This window comes from Vombatus ursinus, unplaced genomic scaffold (genome assembly GCF_900497805.2).
Source record: "Vombatus ursinus unplaced genomic scaffold, bare-nosed wombat genome assembly UNPS02011431.1, whole genome shotgun sequence".
NCBI lineage: Eukaryota > Metazoa > Chordata > Mammalia > Diprotodontia > Vombatidae > Vombatus > Vombatus ursinus.
In genome coordinates, this window is record NW_020951209.1 from 2,367,963 (window position 1) to 2,387,072 (window position 19,110).

General features: G+C 38.8%; 1 protein-coding gene across 1 annotated transcript in view; it reads left to right on the forward strand.

The window, feature by feature from the left end:
• Positions 1–5,248: 5,248 nt before the first annotated feature.
• The window catches only part of HEBP1 (heme binding protein 1), a 31,933-nt gene continuing 18,071 nt past the window's right edge, over positions 5,249–19,110 (forward strand). The window contains exons 1-2 of the mRNA XM_027856393.1: positions 5,249–5,478; positions 18,205–18,343. Of these exons, the coding sequence (XP_027712194.1) occupies positions 5,401–5,478; positions 18,205–18,343 (217 nt within the window). The 5' untranslated portion in view covers positions 5,249–5,400. The remainder of the gene's footprint in view (positions 5,479–18,204; positions 18,344–19,110) is intronic.

The following is a 19,110-nucleotide window of genomic DNA, read 5'->3' on the forward strand; positions in this document are numbered from 1 at the left end:
ATAATGGGAACTAGAAAGCATAAGTAGAGAGATAAGAGTTAACTATGCAAGGGATAAGCCTGGTGAGGAGGTAAAGCAGTCCATAAAATGAGTTGAGCTGGGAATGAAATGAGTATTATTAGGGTTCCTCAAGTTATGGATAGCCCAGCCAGGGACTCATGAACTAGGAGAGCAGGCCAAGGATGGAATCATCCTAAGATAGGCAAGGTTCCTGAAGAGGTAAAGCAGTCCAGAGAGTAAGTTAAAGCAGGGAGAGGGAAGAAATTGAGACAGAGATGCTGACAAATATGACAATTTTGCTATATACCATACTATACTATACCACCATACTATACCATTTACCATATAAAATTTAATACGCACTTAAAACAAACAGTACATTACAGAAGTTCACAGTATCTTATACAATCCTCTTTTATGGGTTTTTTTTTCATATCAACAGGTTTATGTATGTTGATGGTTGTAAAGTCCCATAATAAAAAAGAAAATTTAAGTAAACAAAAAGAAAAGTAGGCAGAAGCCAGATTATGAATGACTTTAAATGACAAAGTAGTTTTATTCTATGCTAGAAGCAAGAGAGAGCCACTGCAACTTTTTGAGAAAAAGAATAACATGGTCAGACCTGCCTGTGCTTTAGAAACACCAATTTGGTAGCAGTTTGGAGGACAGATTTCTGGCATATGAGAGCCACAGCTGGGATTCACAAGAGATGAGGTGCTCCCTCCTCCTATCCCCAGCCATGGAGTCCTATACTAGGGTTTAACACTAGGGGAAGTCTTCTCTTTCTCACATTCATTGGATGATCACCCTCTCCCTAGCTTTCCATTAAAAGTGGCTAATTATTATAATAGTTACAACCCCAAAATCTATATGGTTTCCCAAAAGAGGGGATGTACAAATGTATGTAATGTACAGATATGAATATATTACATGTAGATGTGCGTAATGTACAGATATGAATTGGGTATGGGAGGGATTGCTTATTCCCGCACAGAAAAGGAAATACTAAACATTAAAGAATTGTAGCATACATTACAGAATGATTAAAGCAGAATTCAATAACGTATTACTACTGGTAATGTCAGCTAAGTGTCTGCTGTTCAAGTCTCCTTGAATATGCCCTATTCTCTCCTCTGACTGCCATCACTCTAGTGCAGTCCCTCGGGCTTGGACTATTGCAACAGCTGCTAGTGGGTCTGCTTGCCTCAAATCTCTTTCTACTCTAATCCATCCTCCAGTCACTAAAGTAATTTTCCTGAAGTGTAGATCTGATCATTTCACCCCCACCCAAACCCAATAAACTCTAGTGGCTCCCTATTGCCCCCAAGATCAAATACAAAATGCTCTGTTTGGCTTTCGAAGCTCTTCATAACCTAGCCTCCTCCTATTTTTCCAGTCCTCTTATATCTTACTTACTGCCATTTACTCTTTGATCCAGTGACATTGGCCTCCTGGCTGTTCCAAGCAGACACTTGTTTCTTAGTTCCCGGCATTTTCTCCATCTCCTGTCCCTGTAATGCTCTCCCATCGCCACTCTGACTCCTGACCTTCCTGGCTTCTTTTAAGTCCCAACTAAAATTCTACCTTCTCCAGGAAGCCTTCCCCAATCCCTCTTAATTCTAGTACCTTCCTTCTGCTAATTATCTACTATTTATTCTGTATGCAGTTTATTTGTATATATTTGTGTGAATGTTGTCTCTCCTATTAGATTGTAGGGCAGTGAGTTTCTTTTGCCTCTTTTTGTATCCCCAGCATTTAGCACAGTACCTGGCACATAGCAGATATTTAATAAATATTTATTGATTTATTTATTGGTGAAAGTTTTGAACGAAAGAATGAAAAAGCATTAAATGCTTACTATGTGCAAAGCACTTTGTGTTGGGAATAGAAACAGAAAACTAAGATAATCTCTACTCTCAAGGAGGTAATATTCTAGTTGGAGGAGACAACATAAATAGGAGGTTTAAGCTGTGACTCAAATGGAAATGTTCCATGATTCTTAGGATGTATCTTCTTTAATGTCATCTCCACTGATAAAATCACATCTGTTTTTTATATTTTATATTTATGCAGTTTATATTCATATTTTTATATTTAGGCATTTCAGAGACTATGGTGGCTAGAACTTCTTTTCTCAGTAGCAGTGGCTGTTGAGGAGGCAGGGACTGTAGCATCTGCAGAAGCATTTGCCGGATCACATATCTACAAAAGCTGCTGCTTTGTTTCTTAGTTACATAGGGTAGGCTGGAAGTAGGACTGATAGCCTGGGTGAGGGGAATATTGCTATTCCCAGAACTCTTAGTTTCAGCATCCTAAGATGCCTTCACCATAGTGGTGGTAGTTTGACTCCCCTGGCACGTGCCACTTCCTTTCTTTCTCTCAAGGTGTCTTACTATTCCACCTAGGGTAGCTTGCTTACTCTATATATAACAGTTGGCTGACAGTTGGTGAGGACTGGTTGCCCCTTCTCTACAAAGTTTACTTTCCTAGATAATGGCTTTAGGGGCTAGTCTGGTCTGTATGGCTTCTAATTAATCATTTCCCAGTTCACCTTAGCATTGGGCATTGTCCTATCAAAGAGCTAAGTTTGATATTCATGCCAGTGAACTCTCTCTGGTGCCAATTCTTTCCTTGACACAAGCCCTATCCTTCTGCTATTGCTGTAACAACCATAGTCATTCTAGTAATTGGCTGCTCTTGCCACCACATTCATAGCCTTCTAGGACCTTTTAACTCTCACAAGGTAGATTACTATAGGAAAGCAAATGCAAAAGGAATGGAGAAAGGAGCCAGGGTTCTGCATACATGACCAGCTAGTCCATTCTCCATGTGGGTAGTAGTGACTCTTACCAGCATTATGTTGAGGGTAGTGAAGGGTCTTCTTTCTTTACCCTTCACTGAAATCACATCTCATCACTTGGAGGGCTGTATTTAAAAGAGTCAGCTGGAAACTAACTCTTCTTTTATAAGGTATAGCACCCCACACCTTGCTGCTAAAAGGAAAGAGAGGGGGAGATTAGAGTATCAGACCTGTGCTTTCCTCCTCTAAATCTGGTGCTTTTTCCACATCTCTGATCAGCTCCAGGTATTTCACAGGAAGAATCTAGCTTGCAATTATACTGAACAGAATGAAATGAATCTGAATGCTTGATTTCAACATGGCCCCTAAGGTGAGGGAAGAAATTGTCCCATAGTATAGATTTATCTTTTTCCACAGAATAGACCCTTATAGTTGTGTTGTGGATCTGACTCAACAGGGTAAGTTTCTTTATAGATGAGATTACAAATCTATCAATCAATCAACCAACAAACATTTATTAAGTGCCTACTATATGATAGGTATTGGGGATAAAAAATACAATAAATTAAACAACCCTTACTCTCAAGGAGCTTACATTATAATGGAGGAGAAAAACAGAATATGTGTAAGTATATACAGAATAAATCTAAAGAGAATAAATATACCCAAAATACAAGGTTGTTAAATACAAAGTAACTTGAGAGGGAGGTCACTAGTGGTTGAAAGGATCAGGGAAGTCTTCACATAAAAGGTAGTGTTTGATCTGTCTTGAAGAGAGGGATGTTATGAGGCAGATATGAGGAGATTGTGCATTCCCGTGTCCCATGGGGAACAGCCAGTGCAAAAGCACAGAGAGGCACAAGAGATGGAAAGTTATGGGTGAAAAGCAGAGAGGAGGACAATTTGGCAGAAGCAAAGAGTGTGGGAAGGAGATCAATGGAGGCTGGAAAGTTAGGTTGGGGGAAGGTTGTGAAGGACTTTAGAAGCTCAAAAGAGGAGTTAATATTTGATTCTAGAGGGAATAGGAAGCCACCAAAGTTTACTGCATAAGATGACATGGTCAGATGTAGACTTAAGGAAAATCTCTTAGACAGCAGTGGGGAGGATGAACTGAAAGAGGAAGAACAATTAGTAGTCCATTGCAATTATCTAGGTCAGAAGTGATGAGGGGCTTAGGTAGAAATTGTGTGAGTAGAGAGAAGGGGTGGGATGTGAGAGATGTGGCTTAGGCAGAAACCACAAGATTTGGCAAGTGATTGGATATGTAAGGTGAGGGAGGTGTCAAGGATAATGCCAAGGTTACAACCTGGGAGACTGTAAGAATGGTGGTACCTTCCCACTGAAATAAGGAAGCTGGAAGATGAATGGGTAAGGAGCAAAAATAATGGCTTCGGTTTGTGCATGTTGAAAAGTACTGTTAAAAAAAATGGTGATGAGGGATTGAAGCTCAGGGAGAAACTACATAGAAAGAATTAAACCTACAGGAGTTGCTGGTGGAAGCAGGAGAGAGAGAGAGAGAGAGAGAGAGAGACAGCGAGACAGAGACAGAGACAGAGAGAGAGACACAGAGACACAGAGACAGACAGAGACAGATAGAGACAGAGAGACAGACACAGAGACAGAAAGAGACAGAGACAGAGGAAGGGGCCTAGAACAGAGCCTGAGGGAACACCTACAGTTATGGGCATGATCTAGAAAATGAACCAGCAAAGGAAACTGAGAAGCAATTGAACAGGTAGAAGGAGTACCAGGAGAGTAGTGACAAGACAGCCCAGGGAGAAGAGAAGGTGGTCAGCACTGCAGGTGGGTTAAGAAGGAGGAGGACTGAAAAGGGGATCATTAGATTTGACAATTAAGAGATCACTGGTAACTCTGGGGGGAAAAAAGTTTCAGTCAGATGATGTTGGAGTCCAGACTGCAAAGGGTTGAGGATTGAGTAGTAGCAGAGAAGCTAGCGTGGACAGCCAGCTTTTTCTAGGAATTTGGTCTAAGGAGGAGAGATACAGGGCTAGAGCCTAAGGGAATTTTTTGAAGCAAAGGATCCCGTCTAAGTAACTGGAGAAGACCTGGGGAAGGTCTGAGGGTAAAGGGATAGGTACAGGAGACTGATAAGGAGACATTACTTTTGGGTTCAAAATTATGGTTATTCAAGTTGTGATTATCTCCCCCTCCTTCGCACAACAGAGAAGAGGATCTGTTTCCATGACTACTTCAAACCAAGAAAACATCAGGAGAGGAAAACGTCTGACTTCTTTAGCTAAGACCAAAAGCTGAAGGCTGACCCGGAGCTGGGAAATTTCTGGCTCTCTACCTAGTGGAGTCCAGGCCCTCCCCCTCGCCAATCATTCGTCCTCCTTCTCCAGCACCCAAAGCTGTGGTGGAGCCCAACGAGAATTGAACTAATTAAAGTAGTCCCTCCTCCCTGGTCGCTTGACTGGGTTGCTCCACCCCTCTCCCCACGGTTCCCGGAGCTCCTCCTGCCAAGGCTGGGCGGTGGGGGCAGGGGACAGAAGAGGCCAGGATCGAAGTGCAGAAACGAGGCTACTCTGTGCCCGCGTCTACAGTGTGGTAGCCCGGACCGTGGTGGAGACAACGGCGTCATGTTGGGCATGATAAAGAACTCCTTGTTTGGGAGCGTGGAGACCTGGCCCTGGCGAGTCCTGAGCAAGGGGGGGAAGGTAGGAGGCCAGGGCTGCTAAGGAAAGGGAAGAGAAGCTCCACTTCCCTCCAATCAGACGCAAGAGGTTGAATGAGGAAGCTGAGGCTGACCAACAAATTTTGGGAAGGCATTTGTTCAGACCGGGGCCTGGAGGGACGGGAGGGTCGGGGAAAGAGGGAGAGGGAAGACCAAGCATTGACTTAAAAGATTCTGGTCATATTTTGGTCTTAGCGCCCAAATATCCTCCATTTGGATGCTGAATTGAATTGCATTTAGATAAAGGGGCACAGCCTTTACGAGGAAGACATTCATTTACGTGTAATTTTTAATTTGAATGAAGAGCACCGATCTGGTGAGTTGCAGTGCCTCCGTTAATGCAGCCTCTGACATTTGTGTGCTCTTGCAATGAAACCCGTAGAGATGGATTGCCCTGGGGGCAAAAGACAATTAATTACAATTCAATGAACTTTTTTTAGGGACCTCCTGTTTGTTAGATGTTGAAATAGGACCTGGAAATGCGAAGGTGAAAAAGTTATGCACTCCTTACCCTTGAGGAGCTTACAACCTCCTTTGGAAGTTACATGAATACAAGCAATAATAACCATAGCTAGCATTCACAGCTCTGTAAATATAGTACCCCTTTTGATTATCAAAACAACCCTGAGAGCTAAGTGTTATTACTAACCCCATTTTAGAGATGAGGAAGCTGAGGCCAGCAAAGGTTAAGTGACTAGGTGTTATTATTAGCTCTATGTTACCAAGGAGGAAACTGAGTCAGGGAGAACAAGTGACTTTTCCAGGATCACACAGCTAACTAAGTGCCTGAGGCAAGATTTAAACTCAGGTCTGTCCATACTCCTGGTCTCCTGACTTATCCATTGAGCTGTAGAAATGACTTAAAAAGACAAAAAGTAAAATCCAAGGTAGAAGGTGGTAGAGAGAAAAGACTGCAGGAAATACCTTAGGAATATTTGAGGAAGAGCTGGAGGAATTGGGGAACTTCATGGAGGAGATGGATCAGGATGCAAAAGAAGGATTTTAATCAATTTGCATTTAGACTGTGCTAAAAATATGTTTGTTGACTGACTGACAGGCAGGGAGTTCTGGAGTGAGTCATTCTTAGTCATTGTGTGAACAAGTGTAGAAAAATCTGGAGGGGACAAGAGCAGCTGCAGAAAAGAAAACAGAATGCATAAAGGAGAATAATGGCACAGGCTAGGGCAGTAGCTTGGAGCAGATCGTGGAGGGCCTCACCTATTATGTACCAGGCGAGCTAAGCTCTGAGGATACAAGGAAAAGCAAAACACAATCCTTTGTGTCAAGGAGCTCATAGTCTAATAGGGGAGAAAACATATAAACAACCATGTACAAACAAGATAAACATAATAAAAATAATAGCTGATATATATATATATGACATATATATATATACACACATATATAGTATGTTACGTTTACTGTGTACCAGACGCTGTGCTAAGCTCTTTACAATCATTGTCTCTTTTGATCTTCTCAACAACCCTGAGAGGTGCTATAATATCCCTATTTTATAGATGAGGAAACAGACAGAGATTAGGTGACTAGCCCAGGGTCACACAGCTAGTAAGTGTCCAGGGTCAGATTTGGACTTGAGTCTCCCTAACTCCAGGCCTGGCACTCTCTCCACAAAAGGAAAGAAGTAAGAGGCTAAGAAGTTTGTAATTAATCCTGGAGGTAATAGGGCATCATGTAAGGTTTTTCAGGAGGGCCAGACCTGTGCCTTTGAAAGATCGTTTGGGCAGCCTTATGACATGGAGAGGAAAGACTACGGACAGATAGGCCAGTTGAGAGGCTGTTACAATAGTCCAGGATAATGGTTTTATCAGACATACACTAGGTTTAACAGTGTGAGAGGAGGGGATAGATTCAAGAGATATGATTGAAGTAGGATTGACAGACACTACTTGGCATCGGGATGGCACAGTAGAAAGTTCAAGATGGCTTTGAAGCTTCAAGCGTGGGCGACTGGGAAGATGGTGGTGCCATCAATAGAAAAAGACAAATTGGGCATTATCCATAAAATAATCTTTTATTGATATTACTCAGAGTCAGAAAGTTCTTTTGCATGCAAGCTGGAGCTTTTCCAGACCGTGTTCTGTATAGTAATAACAGTCATGGGTCATTTTTTATTAATAGCAATCACAAATGTAGCTCCACTGTCACACAACTACCAGTTACGTAGTATCGCCAAAGATATGTTTAGTAATAAGCATTACTTAGCCAACCATCAAACCCATATCTTTTAACTCTTCTGTCTGGATCAGTATTTTATTTTCTCTTGCCTTTTTTTGCCCTTTTGGCAACTGTGCATATGGAGGACCTCACAGCTAGTCTCACTGACTTTCTACCTTTCTCTAGTTCCAAAAACTTCAGCAGAGTAAGAAGCAACTGTTCTGGAGTGAAGTGAAGATTTTTGTTCCCTTATAAATACCTGCATCCTTGGTTGTCTCATGTAGATATTTGTCTGTGTGCTCTGGACACTGAACTAATTCAGAGTAATACAGGGTCACATGTGGGTAGGTTTGGGATTTTCTGCCCAAATTATATATCACATCATAGAAAAGTAGTAGTTTTGTATAGTGGTTAAGGGCACTAGACGGTGTCAACAGACAGAGGTTTGAGTCCTAACTTTCTTTGTCTAGGAGTACGACGGGGCAAGTCCCAGAGCTGCAGATATCTTCCTCTATGAAAAGGGGATCACAGGAACATTACTTGCTTTAAAAGGTAGTTGTGAAGGAAGTTTTGTAAACTGGAAAGCAGAAAGTGACAATTAGAGCTACTGCCTTGGAAAGGAGCTAGACAAGAAACCAATAGGCCTTTCCCTGTTCCCTATAGCCTATCCCTATATTTCTTTCCCAATGAGTCATTAACCTAAGTCCTTCCCTCTCTGCCCTTGTCTCAGAGTCAGATGTTAAGGACTGATTCTGTGCATAGGTGGAGGAGCATGTGTTGCTGTTGGCCCTATCACTAGACCAGGGTTGGGGAACCTGCGGCCTCCATGCCACATGTGGCCTTCTAGGTACTTGGGTGTGGCCTTTTGATTGAGTCCAAATTTTACAGAACAAGTCCTTTTATTAAGAGGATTTGTTCAGTGAAATTTGGATTCAGTCAAAGGGCCACACTTGAGGACTTAGAGAGCCACATGTGGCCTCGAGGCTGCAGGTTCCCCACCCCTGCATTAGACATTTGTTTCACCCTAGGCAATTCATGGACTGTGCCTAGTGTGTGTTGGCCTTGAGTAGCTGGATAGGCAGTGTGGTAGTATCAAGAACACAGTATCCAGGGTCAGAAGTCTTGGCATTCTTAGCAATGTACTAGCTGGTACTCGATAGTTCATTGCAATTACTAGCATTGATTTTAGAAGTACAGAATGTTAGAATTTACTTGTACTTGGCCAAGAATTGTGCCCACCCCCCACAATATCCCTAATTTATCTAACCTCTAAATAAAAACCTCCTACTGTGAGAGAGAACCCACTGCCTCCTGAGCCAACCCATCCCGCTTTAAGATATCTGTAATTGTTAGGAAGTTTTGCCTTTTATCATATGTAAAACTGTCTCTGCAACATTACTCCTAGTTTTCCTTTTTAGGGCTATGCAGAAAAAAAAATCTTATCCCTCTTTCTTTCTTTTTTTTTTAATCCCATTTGCTTGTGACGGCTTTCCAGATACATGAAGAAAGCTATCACCTATGCATGCATACCCTACCAAAAAAAAAAATCACTTCTCCAGGCTAAATATCATAAACTTCCTTAGGTTGCTAGGAGGTAGAGTGGATATAGTGCTGGACCTGGAATCAAGAAGACCTGAGTTCAAATCCAACCTCAGACACTACTAACTATGTGATCTTGGTCAAGTCACTCAGCCTCTGTCTGCCTCAATTTCCTCAATTCCAAAATGAGGGCATTGGAGCATATGGCTTTTTAGATCTTTTCTAGCTGTAGTTCCATGATACCTGCTATGATTAGTTAAAAACTAGAAAGGATACATTGTGAAGGTCATGAACCAATATGGTTCTCTATAGAACAGGTTATATCAAAAGAAATTCATTTCCATTTTTTAAAACTAGGTTAGATCAGCAGAATACTACAGATACAGTTAATCTAGATTTTAGCAAAGCAATTGATAAAGTGTTTTGTTGTTTGTTTGTTTTTTCGGTAGACAAGATGGAAAGATGTGAACTAGGCAATGATTCAGTTAAGTGGATTTGTCACTAGTTCAGATGGCCAGAGGAATTCACGATTCAATGTCAGCTTGGAAGGAGGTCCCTAGGGGAATGTACTAGGGATGACAGAATAATGATCCTACAAGTTTAACAAATCTTCAGAATGAATCAAATAAGATGTTAAAATATATCTTGTTCAGTTGTTTTTCAGTTATGTCCAACTCTTCATGACCCCATTTTGGGGTCTCCTTGGCAAAGATACTGGAGTGATTTGCCATTTCCTTCTCCAGCTCATTTTACATATGAGGAAACTGAGGCAAACAGGGTTAAGAGACTTACCCAGGGTCACACAGGAGTAAGTGTTTGAGACCAGATTTGAATTCAGAAAGAAGAGTCTTCATGACTACCAGGTCTGGTGCTCTCTCCACTACACCCCCTAGCTGCCCTGTCATGCTCTATGATTCTATTTAGCATTTCTTGAATATATCTAATGAAAGGTAGATAGAGAAGGAACTTTTCTTTTTTTATTTAATATTTTATTTAAATATAAAGGCTAAATGTTTAGTTAGAAGACAAGGAGAAAGAAGTGCAGCAGTAACAGAACTTGTTAGAACTAGGCTTATTTATCTTTCCCTGGAGTCAGAGGCACCAAGTTTCAGTAGGAGAGCTTCCTTGACTTTTGTGACATCAACCTCAAACAGGTAAGGTATGTCCTCTAATAGATTTCTTTCATCAATATCAAGCATTTATTAAGTATCTTCAATATGTCAGTAACTATGTTAAGCACTACAAATACAAAGACAAAAACAAAACATTTCCTGCCCTCAAAGAGCTTATATTCTAGTACAAAAGACAATATGTATGTATGTAGATATAAACCAGACATATACATATCAAATACAACTTTGAGGAGAAGACACTGGTAAGGAGGAGGTGGGAAGAGGGAAGGGAAGAGGAGACTAGGCAAAGCTGCCTGTAGTCAGTAACACTTTAGCTGAGTCTTGAAGAAATTAGGAATTACAGGAAATGGAGATGTGATAAGAGAAAATAGGGGATAGCCAATGCAAGGCTTAGAGATGGGAGATAGAGCACTGTGTGTAAGGAGTAACAAGTAGATAAGTATGACTGAATTGTAGAGAGTGTGGAGAAGAGTAATATTTAAGTAGACTAGAAAGGCAGGAACGAGCCCTTACCAAATAAAGAAGTTTATACTTGATCTTAGAGGAAGTTATAGGAGTTTATTGGGGAGGGAGAAGGAGGTTGGCAGTGAAACTTGAGCTTTTGGAAAATAACTTTGATTGTTGTGTAGATGATAGATTGGAACTGGGAGAAATTTGGGGAAGGCCATACTAGAATGAGAATGAGAGCCTATACTAGGGTATAGCTGTGTGAATGAAAAGAAGAGGATGTATCTGAAAGGTGTTATGGAGATAGAAATGAATGGATTTGACAACTGAGTGTATATATGAAGTGAATGAAAGGGAGAGAATAAGAATGACACTAAGGTTGTGAGCCTGGGGACTGGAAGAATGGTAGTGCTCTCACCAGTGTTAAGGAAGTTCATAAGAGGGGCCAGTCTGTGGGTGGGGGTGGGCAGAGAAGTAAGAAGTTCATTCTCCTTTGGACTTGTTGAGTTTGAGTTGCGTTATAGGACATCCATTTAGAAATGTCTAAATTTTTTAATAGGCAGTTTGTGATATAGGCCTGGGGCTCAGAGAGACAAGAACTAGACATATAGATTTGAAAGTCATCTGAATAGAAGTGATAATCAAAGTCAAGTAAGTTGATGAGATCGCCAGGTAAGAGAGTATAGAAAGAGAATAGGGTAGAGCTTTGTGGAACATCCCACAGTAATTGGGTGTTATATGGATGATGATCCAGTAAAGGAGAATGAGAAGGAGTGATCAAATAGCTTGGAAGAAAACTGAGAGAGAGAGAGAGAGAGAGAGAGAGCAGTGTCATAAAAACCATGAGAAGAGAGAATGAGGGTCAACAGAGTCAAATGCTAAAAAGAGGTCAAAAAAGATGGGGATTTAGAAAAGAGATTAGATTTAGCAATTAAGAGATCATTAATGACTTTGGAGAGAGCAGTTTCAGCTGAGGTTGGAAGCCAGATTTCAGAAGGTTAAGAAGAAAGTGAGAGAAACTGGAGGCATGAAAATGTCAATGGTTTTCTCAAGGAGTTTCACTAAGAAAGAGAGGAGAGATATAGGATGAGAGCAAGTGAAGATAGTAAAATCTAGTGAGTTTTTTTTAAGGATGGGAAAGCTTTGCTCTTGTTTATAAGCAATAGGAAAGGAACTATTAGATAGGGCCAGATTGAAATTAGAGAGAGGGGGAAAATGTTATCAGGGGTGGTCCTCTGAAGAGAATGGGGGAAAGATAGGATCAAAGGCAAAATACAACATCAATTCCTATTAAAAACACTAGAGAGCATAGGAATAAATGGAGTCTTCCTTAAAATGATAAGGAGCATCTCCCTAAAACCTTCAGCAAATGTCATATGTAATGGGGATAAGCTAGAAGCATTTCCAATAAGATCTGGGGTGAAACAAGGATGTCTATTATCACCACTGTTGTTCAATATGGTACTAGAAATGTTAGTTTTAGCAATAAGAGAAGAAAAAGAAATTGAAGGTATTAGAATAGACAAAGAAGAAACAAAGCTATCACTCTTTGCAGATGGTATGATGATATACTTAGAGAATCCTAGAGAATCAAGTAAAAAACTACTTGAAATAATAAATAACTTTAGCAAAGTTGCAGGTTATAAAATAAACCCACTTAAATCATCAGCATTTCTATATGTTACCAACAAGGCCCAACAGCAAGAGATAGAAAGAGAAATTCCATTTAAAGTTTCTATAGAAATTATAAAATATTTAGGAGTCTACCTGCCGAAAAAAACCTAGGAACTACATGAACACAATTACAAAACACTTTTCACATAAAGTCAGATCTAAATAATTGGGAAAACATCAGTTGCTCATGGGTAGGCTGGCCTAATATAATAAAAATGATAATTCTACCCAAGTTAATTTACTTATTCAGTGCCACACCAATCAAACTACCAAAAAATTGTTTGATAGAGCTAGAAAAAAATAATAATAAGATTCATTTGGAAGAACAAAAGGTCCAGAATATCAAGGGAACTAATAAAAAGAAATGCTAGGGAAAGTGGCCTGGCAATTCCAGATCTTAAATTGTATTATAAAGCAGCAGTCATCAAAACTACGTGGTACTGGCTAAGAAACAGAGTGGTAGATCAGTGGAATAGGTTGTGTAAGCAAGACCCAGTAGTCAATGACTATAGTGATCTATTGTTTGATAAACCCAAAGACCCTAGCTTCTGGGATAAGAACTCACTATTTGACAGAAACTGCTGGGAAAACTGGAAAAGAGTATGGCAGAAACTAGGCATAGATCAAAATCTTATACTATATACAAAAATAAAATAAAAATGGGTTCACAATTTAAATATAAAGGCAGATACTATAAGCAAACTGAGAGAGCAAGGAATAGCTTTCCTGTCAGATTTATGGAGAACGGAAGAATTTATTACCAAGCAAGAGATAGAGAACATTATGAAATGCAAAACAGTTGCTTTTGATTACATTAAATTGAAAAGTTTTTGCACCAACAAAGCCAATGCTAACAAGATTAGGAGGGAAGCAGAAAACTGGGAAAGAATTTTTACAACCACTGTCTCTGATAAGGGCCTCATTTCTAAAATATGTAGAGAACTGAGTCAAATTTATAAGAATACAAGTCATTCCCCAATTGATAAATGGTCAAAGGATATGAACAGGCAGTTTTCAGAGGAAGAAATTAAAGCTATCTACAGTCATATGAAAAAATGCTCTAAATCACTATTGATTAGAGAAATGCAAATCAAAACAACTCTGAGATACCACATCACACCTATCAGATTGGCCAACATGACAAAACAGGAAAATGATAAATGTTGAAGAAGATGTGAGAAAATTGGAACACTAATGCATTGTTGGTAGAGTTGTAAACAGATCCAACCATTTTGGAGAGCAATTTGGAACTATGCCCAAAGGGCTATAAAAATATGTATACCATTTGACCCAGCAGTAGCACTTCTAGGACTGTATCCCAAAGAGATCATAAAAATGGGGAAAGGACTCACATGTACAAAAAAATTTATAGCAGCTCTTTCTCTGGTGGCAAAGAATTGGAAAGTGAGGGGATGCCCATCAATTGGAGAATGGTTGAACAAGTTGTAGTATATGAATGTAATGGAGTCCTGTTGTGCTATAAGAAATAATGAGAGGCAGATTTCAGAAAAACCAATTGATACACATCTAGTTTATTTTTAGTTTGATGTACTACAAAAAAGGTTTATTATAAATATTTTCGGTGCATTTGACATTTCTGTCTTTGACTTCCTTGAGGTATATGCTGAGCAGTTGGTCTCTGGAGTCAAAGTATATAGACATTTTAGTCACTTTTTTAGCAAAATTCCAAATTGTTTTCCAGAATGGTTAGACTAATTCATAGCTCTTCCAATAGTATATTAATATTCCTAAGAAGAAACCAGAACCTAGCATAGGTCACATAGATGAACTGTCCCAGAGTACACCAGTCTTTTTTTTTTTAACAGTCTCATTCTGGAGATAGGACCCTACTATCTCCTCTTTAAATAATTTTGTGATTCTAATAGTCAGACACAGTTATCAGTGATGACCATTCAGAATTGAGTACTTTCCTATAAAGACTGAAAGTCATGTCTTCTTGTCATTCTTCACCTGGAATTTCCGTCAGAGAAAAAAATTTTTATAGTGTTGCATTTACATGTTAAGATGGATTATTATTTTCTTGTTTCCTGAGTCACATTCAGATGTTTATTGTTGTTCAGTTGTTTTTCAGTCATGTCTGACTCTTCATGACCCCATTTGGCATTTTCTTGGAAAAGTTTCTGGAATGGTTTGCCATTTTCTTCTCCAGCTCACTTTATAAATGAGGAAACTGAGGCAAATGGGGTTAAGTGGCTTGCCCAGGATAACACAGCTAGGAAGTATCTGAGATTGGATTTGAACTCAGGAAGATGAGTCTTCCTTTCTCTAGGCCTGGTACTCTATCCATTTACCCCCACCTAGCTGCCCTAAAAGTGACATATTGCATTGACTGGAAATGTGTGTACATTTTCACAAACAGTCCCCATGACAGTCTGTGAAAATATTTGTGGATTCCCAACTGTCTTCTCCTGCAAGTCTTCAGAGGCATCACATTCCCCAGACATTCCATGGCTGACACTTCAACATGTCTGGCTATATAGCCAGGTCTAGTAGAGAAAGTTCAGTCTGGGATTTCTCTTGGGAGTGGTTTATTTCTGAAGAAACTAGCATGTTCTTTTTTGGGTGTTTCTTGTAGTAAAGCCTTATACCAGTTCTGGAGCATTCGAAGAAATATAAGATGTTATTTCATAGATTTCAAAATTAGAAAGGACTTAAAGAGCATTCAATATAGCTAGATAACACAGCTAGGTGGTACAATGGACAGAGCACTGGGCCTAGAGTCAGGAAGACCTGAGTTAACTTAATTTATCTGCCTCAATCTCCTTAACCATAATATGAGGATAATAGCAGCATCTATCTCCCAGGGTTGTTGTAAGGATCAAATGAGGTAATATTTGTAAAGTGCTTAGCATGGTGCGTGACACATAGTAGCACTATAGACATGCTAGACATTATTATTGTTATTATTATTATTATTATTATTGTGATTATTATTATCCTTGTGGTAGTTATCTGCCCATCCCCAGAACATTTTCTCTCCTTTCTCAGGAAATTCCATATCGAGTTCATAGGTGCTATTATTGTTGTCATGGTTATTGTTATTATATATGCTATTATTATTATTACTGTAACTTCCCTCTCTTTAAAGATTAGAAAACTGAGGTCCAGAGAGTTTAAGTGATTTCCCTCAAAGAAACACAGATACTAATTAAAAGAGCTATGCTTCTAACTACATTCCACTCTCTCTACCCATGGAGGTCTCTTAAAAGAGTGTAAGTTAACGGTTAAAAAGTAGTTGTTAAGGCTTAAACATATGAAAAGTTAAATAAATAACAGTACAAGAAAGTAGAAGGGATGTTACAAAAGGGTATATGACTGCCACATAAGTAGTATGAATAAGAGATATTATGAGTTCAAAAAAAAGGGAAAGGTTGCTGTGGTTTGGAAAGCTACTGGAGGAAGCAAAACGTGCTAGAACCTAAAGGAAGGTAGTATTTGGATACGTGGAGTATGATGGGGAGGGTGTCCCAGCCCCAGTGAATGTCGCAATCAAGGATAAGCAATAGGATTTAATTGGTTTAAGGGGAACTCCGCTATGAGAGAAGAAATTCACTCTTCTGATGCAGGTTGACGCCTTCTCTAAAACTTATAGCAATAGAGTAGCAGTTTTTAAAGTATAATCCAGAATGCACTATGGGTCTCAAAACCCCTTTCAAAGGATCCATGAGGTCAAAGCTATTTTTATAGTAATACTAAATCATTTTAATGTGTAACACGATAAATATCTATAGATATAACTCATATAAACAAAATCTGTTGGGGGGAAAGTACTTTGTGTGTGTAAATTTTTTATTCATTTGAAACAATTACAAAAAAGAGAAAAGAAAAAAAAGAACATTTATATGTACACAGGAGAACATAAGAGAGGATTCTCAATTTTTAAGAATATAAATGGGCCATGAGGCCAGAAGTTTGACAATCTCTATGTTGGAAAATTGCCTGGAGTAGAGGTCAGCAAAATCTTTTGCTAAGGGTCAAATAGTAAATATTTTAGGTTTTGTGGGCCAAGAAGCAAAATCAAGGATAGTATGTAAGTACATATGTAAAAAGAGAGAAAAAAACAATTCTACAATTTTTTTAGTGATGAAATTCAAGATGTAATAATGAGTACTTTTTTTGGTAACACAAGTCTACTGATAATTAGAATGAAATTCTTTCTAGGGGGATAACATTTTGTTTAATTGGGGTTCAAAGTTAATGTTCTCTATTATAAAAATTGATTGTAAATGTTCACTCATTAATGCTGATCTACAAATTCATTTTTGAAAACGTCTTTTCTGGTACCAGTCCACCAGTATATAATTTTAATTTTGCATTCATCACTCAGAGGACATTTATAGAATTCTATTAGATTCTTCTCTTAGTATGTCATTACATTGCGGATTAATCACTTCCAGTTGAAAAATGTAGAAGTTCCTCAATTGCACAAGTTTAATGATTTTAAAATATAGCAATTTCTTTTCTTCATGCATCAAGGTACAAATAATGCTGTTGGAACTGTAGTTTGGGTTCAGAAATATATATATAATAAATATATAAATAAAACAAATATAAACATGATAATAAATATATAATATATAAATAAATATATTATATCTATAATAATAAAATTTGTGGGGAATGAAGATCTCTCTTCTTATTTTAACTTTTCACAGCACAGGAAATGTATAAAGCAGCTTGATATTCTTTGGCATTTAAACATTAGTTGTCAAATTGACCTTACTGCCTAAGTTTTGTATCTATGTACTGTTTTGCCTTATAATTTTTGGCTAAATTCTTTCTGAAACGTCAAATTCAAATTTCTAAAACCATTCAGTGTTTGATAATAATGGTTAAAGGAGGTGCTTCTCATTCAGAAAAAAAAAAATTTAAATCTCTGCCTTGAGCTCAGAAAATCATAATAAAACTTTTTTTTTTCTCTCTTCCTTTCTTGTTTGGAAATGATGGGTATCCAATGGTAATTAAAAAATAAATAAATTTTGCAGTACACCGATACACATGGCACTCAAAATGTGATTGAGTTATAACCGCATCACTACAATTTGTTGTGTGCCAAGCACAGGAGTGCAATATGTGGTCTCTTTCGTAAAATTCAACTCTGCCTTTAAAGCACAAATAGCCACAGCCAATATATAAATGAATTAGTATGACTGTGTTCCAATAAATCTTTATTTAAAAATATAAAAAATATTTAGACATTTAAAAATGTAAAAACCATTGTTAGCTTATGGCCATACAAAAATCAAGCAGGTGCCAGATTTGACTGGCAAGCCATAGTGTGCAGACCCTTGTCCTAGACCATTCAAGAGGTTAAATGACTTTCTCAGAGTCACATAGCCAGTCTGTATCAGAAACAGGACCTGAATTCATGTCATACTGGTTCCAAGGCCACCAGTGCTCTATCCACTAGGCCATATTGCCTTTATGATAATCAAAAGTATATAAAGTGCTCTTAAATAAGATGGCCTATCACTGGAAATGGACAAGAGTTTGGATTTATGGATTGTATGCTATTCTCATTCTAAGGCCTCAGAGGTATTTGCCAGTAAATGATGACTCTTTAATCATCCCCATCGAGCTTCCCACTGAAGTTTTTCTCATTCCATCTGTCACGACCCTGAACAGATTTGTGTCTCCTATAGCTGGAACCTTATTTTGTCTGGCTAGATCACAGTTTGAAGCTTGCTATTACTTAATTACAAAGTGTTTTGTCTCCCTAGGAAGAGTTGACCTATGAAGAAAGGACCTGTGAAGGTGGAAAGTTTGCTACTGTGGAAGTGGCAGACAAGCCCTTTGATGAAGCCTTAAAGGAGGCAATGCCAAAAGTTTTGAAGTATGTTGGAGGCTCTAATGACAAAGGTCAGTGCCGCAATAAGACCCAGATTTTCAGTACTTTCACCTGCCCATGAGAGTCTGGCAAGACACACAGTTATTTTGTTGCAGCAGCCCAATTGCTGTTGAGTAACTACTGAGAAGCCGGTGCTGGTGGCACATAGAGGCAAGAAAAGGAGGTGCTTCATTGGGAAGAGCATTGGAAAGGATGTAGAGCTGACTTCAGTTTGATTCAACAAATTATTGTTTTTGTTTTAATTTATTTTGTAGTTTCTTTACAGACTGTTCAATTCACATTTTTTTTTTAGTTTTCAACATTCACTTTTATAAGATTTTGAGTTCCAAATTTTTTTCTCCCTCCCTCCCGCTTTCTCCTCCCCAAGATGGCAGCAATCTGATATAGGCTATACATGTACAATCATATTAAACATTTCCACATTAGTCATGATTCAACAAGTTATTGTGAAGTAGCTATGATTGCAAAACACGTACTCTGTGCACTAGAGAAGATGTAGCTTAACTAAGACATAGTCCCTCCTCTCATGGGTCTAGTAGGAAGGGAAAACCTGACAGCAAATGACTACAGTAGCAATCAACAGTCATTTATTAAATAACTTCCATGTGTTGGACACTGTGCAAGGCCCTGGGCTACAAAAACCATGGTCCCTCCTCTCATAGAGATAATGGGGATGAGAGAACAAGGTTGGGGTTTGGGAATTATTTGCTCTGTAGCAGGTGGCTAATTAAATAACACAAGGATAGGGAGAGTGATAGTTTGATGGGAGTTTGCTATC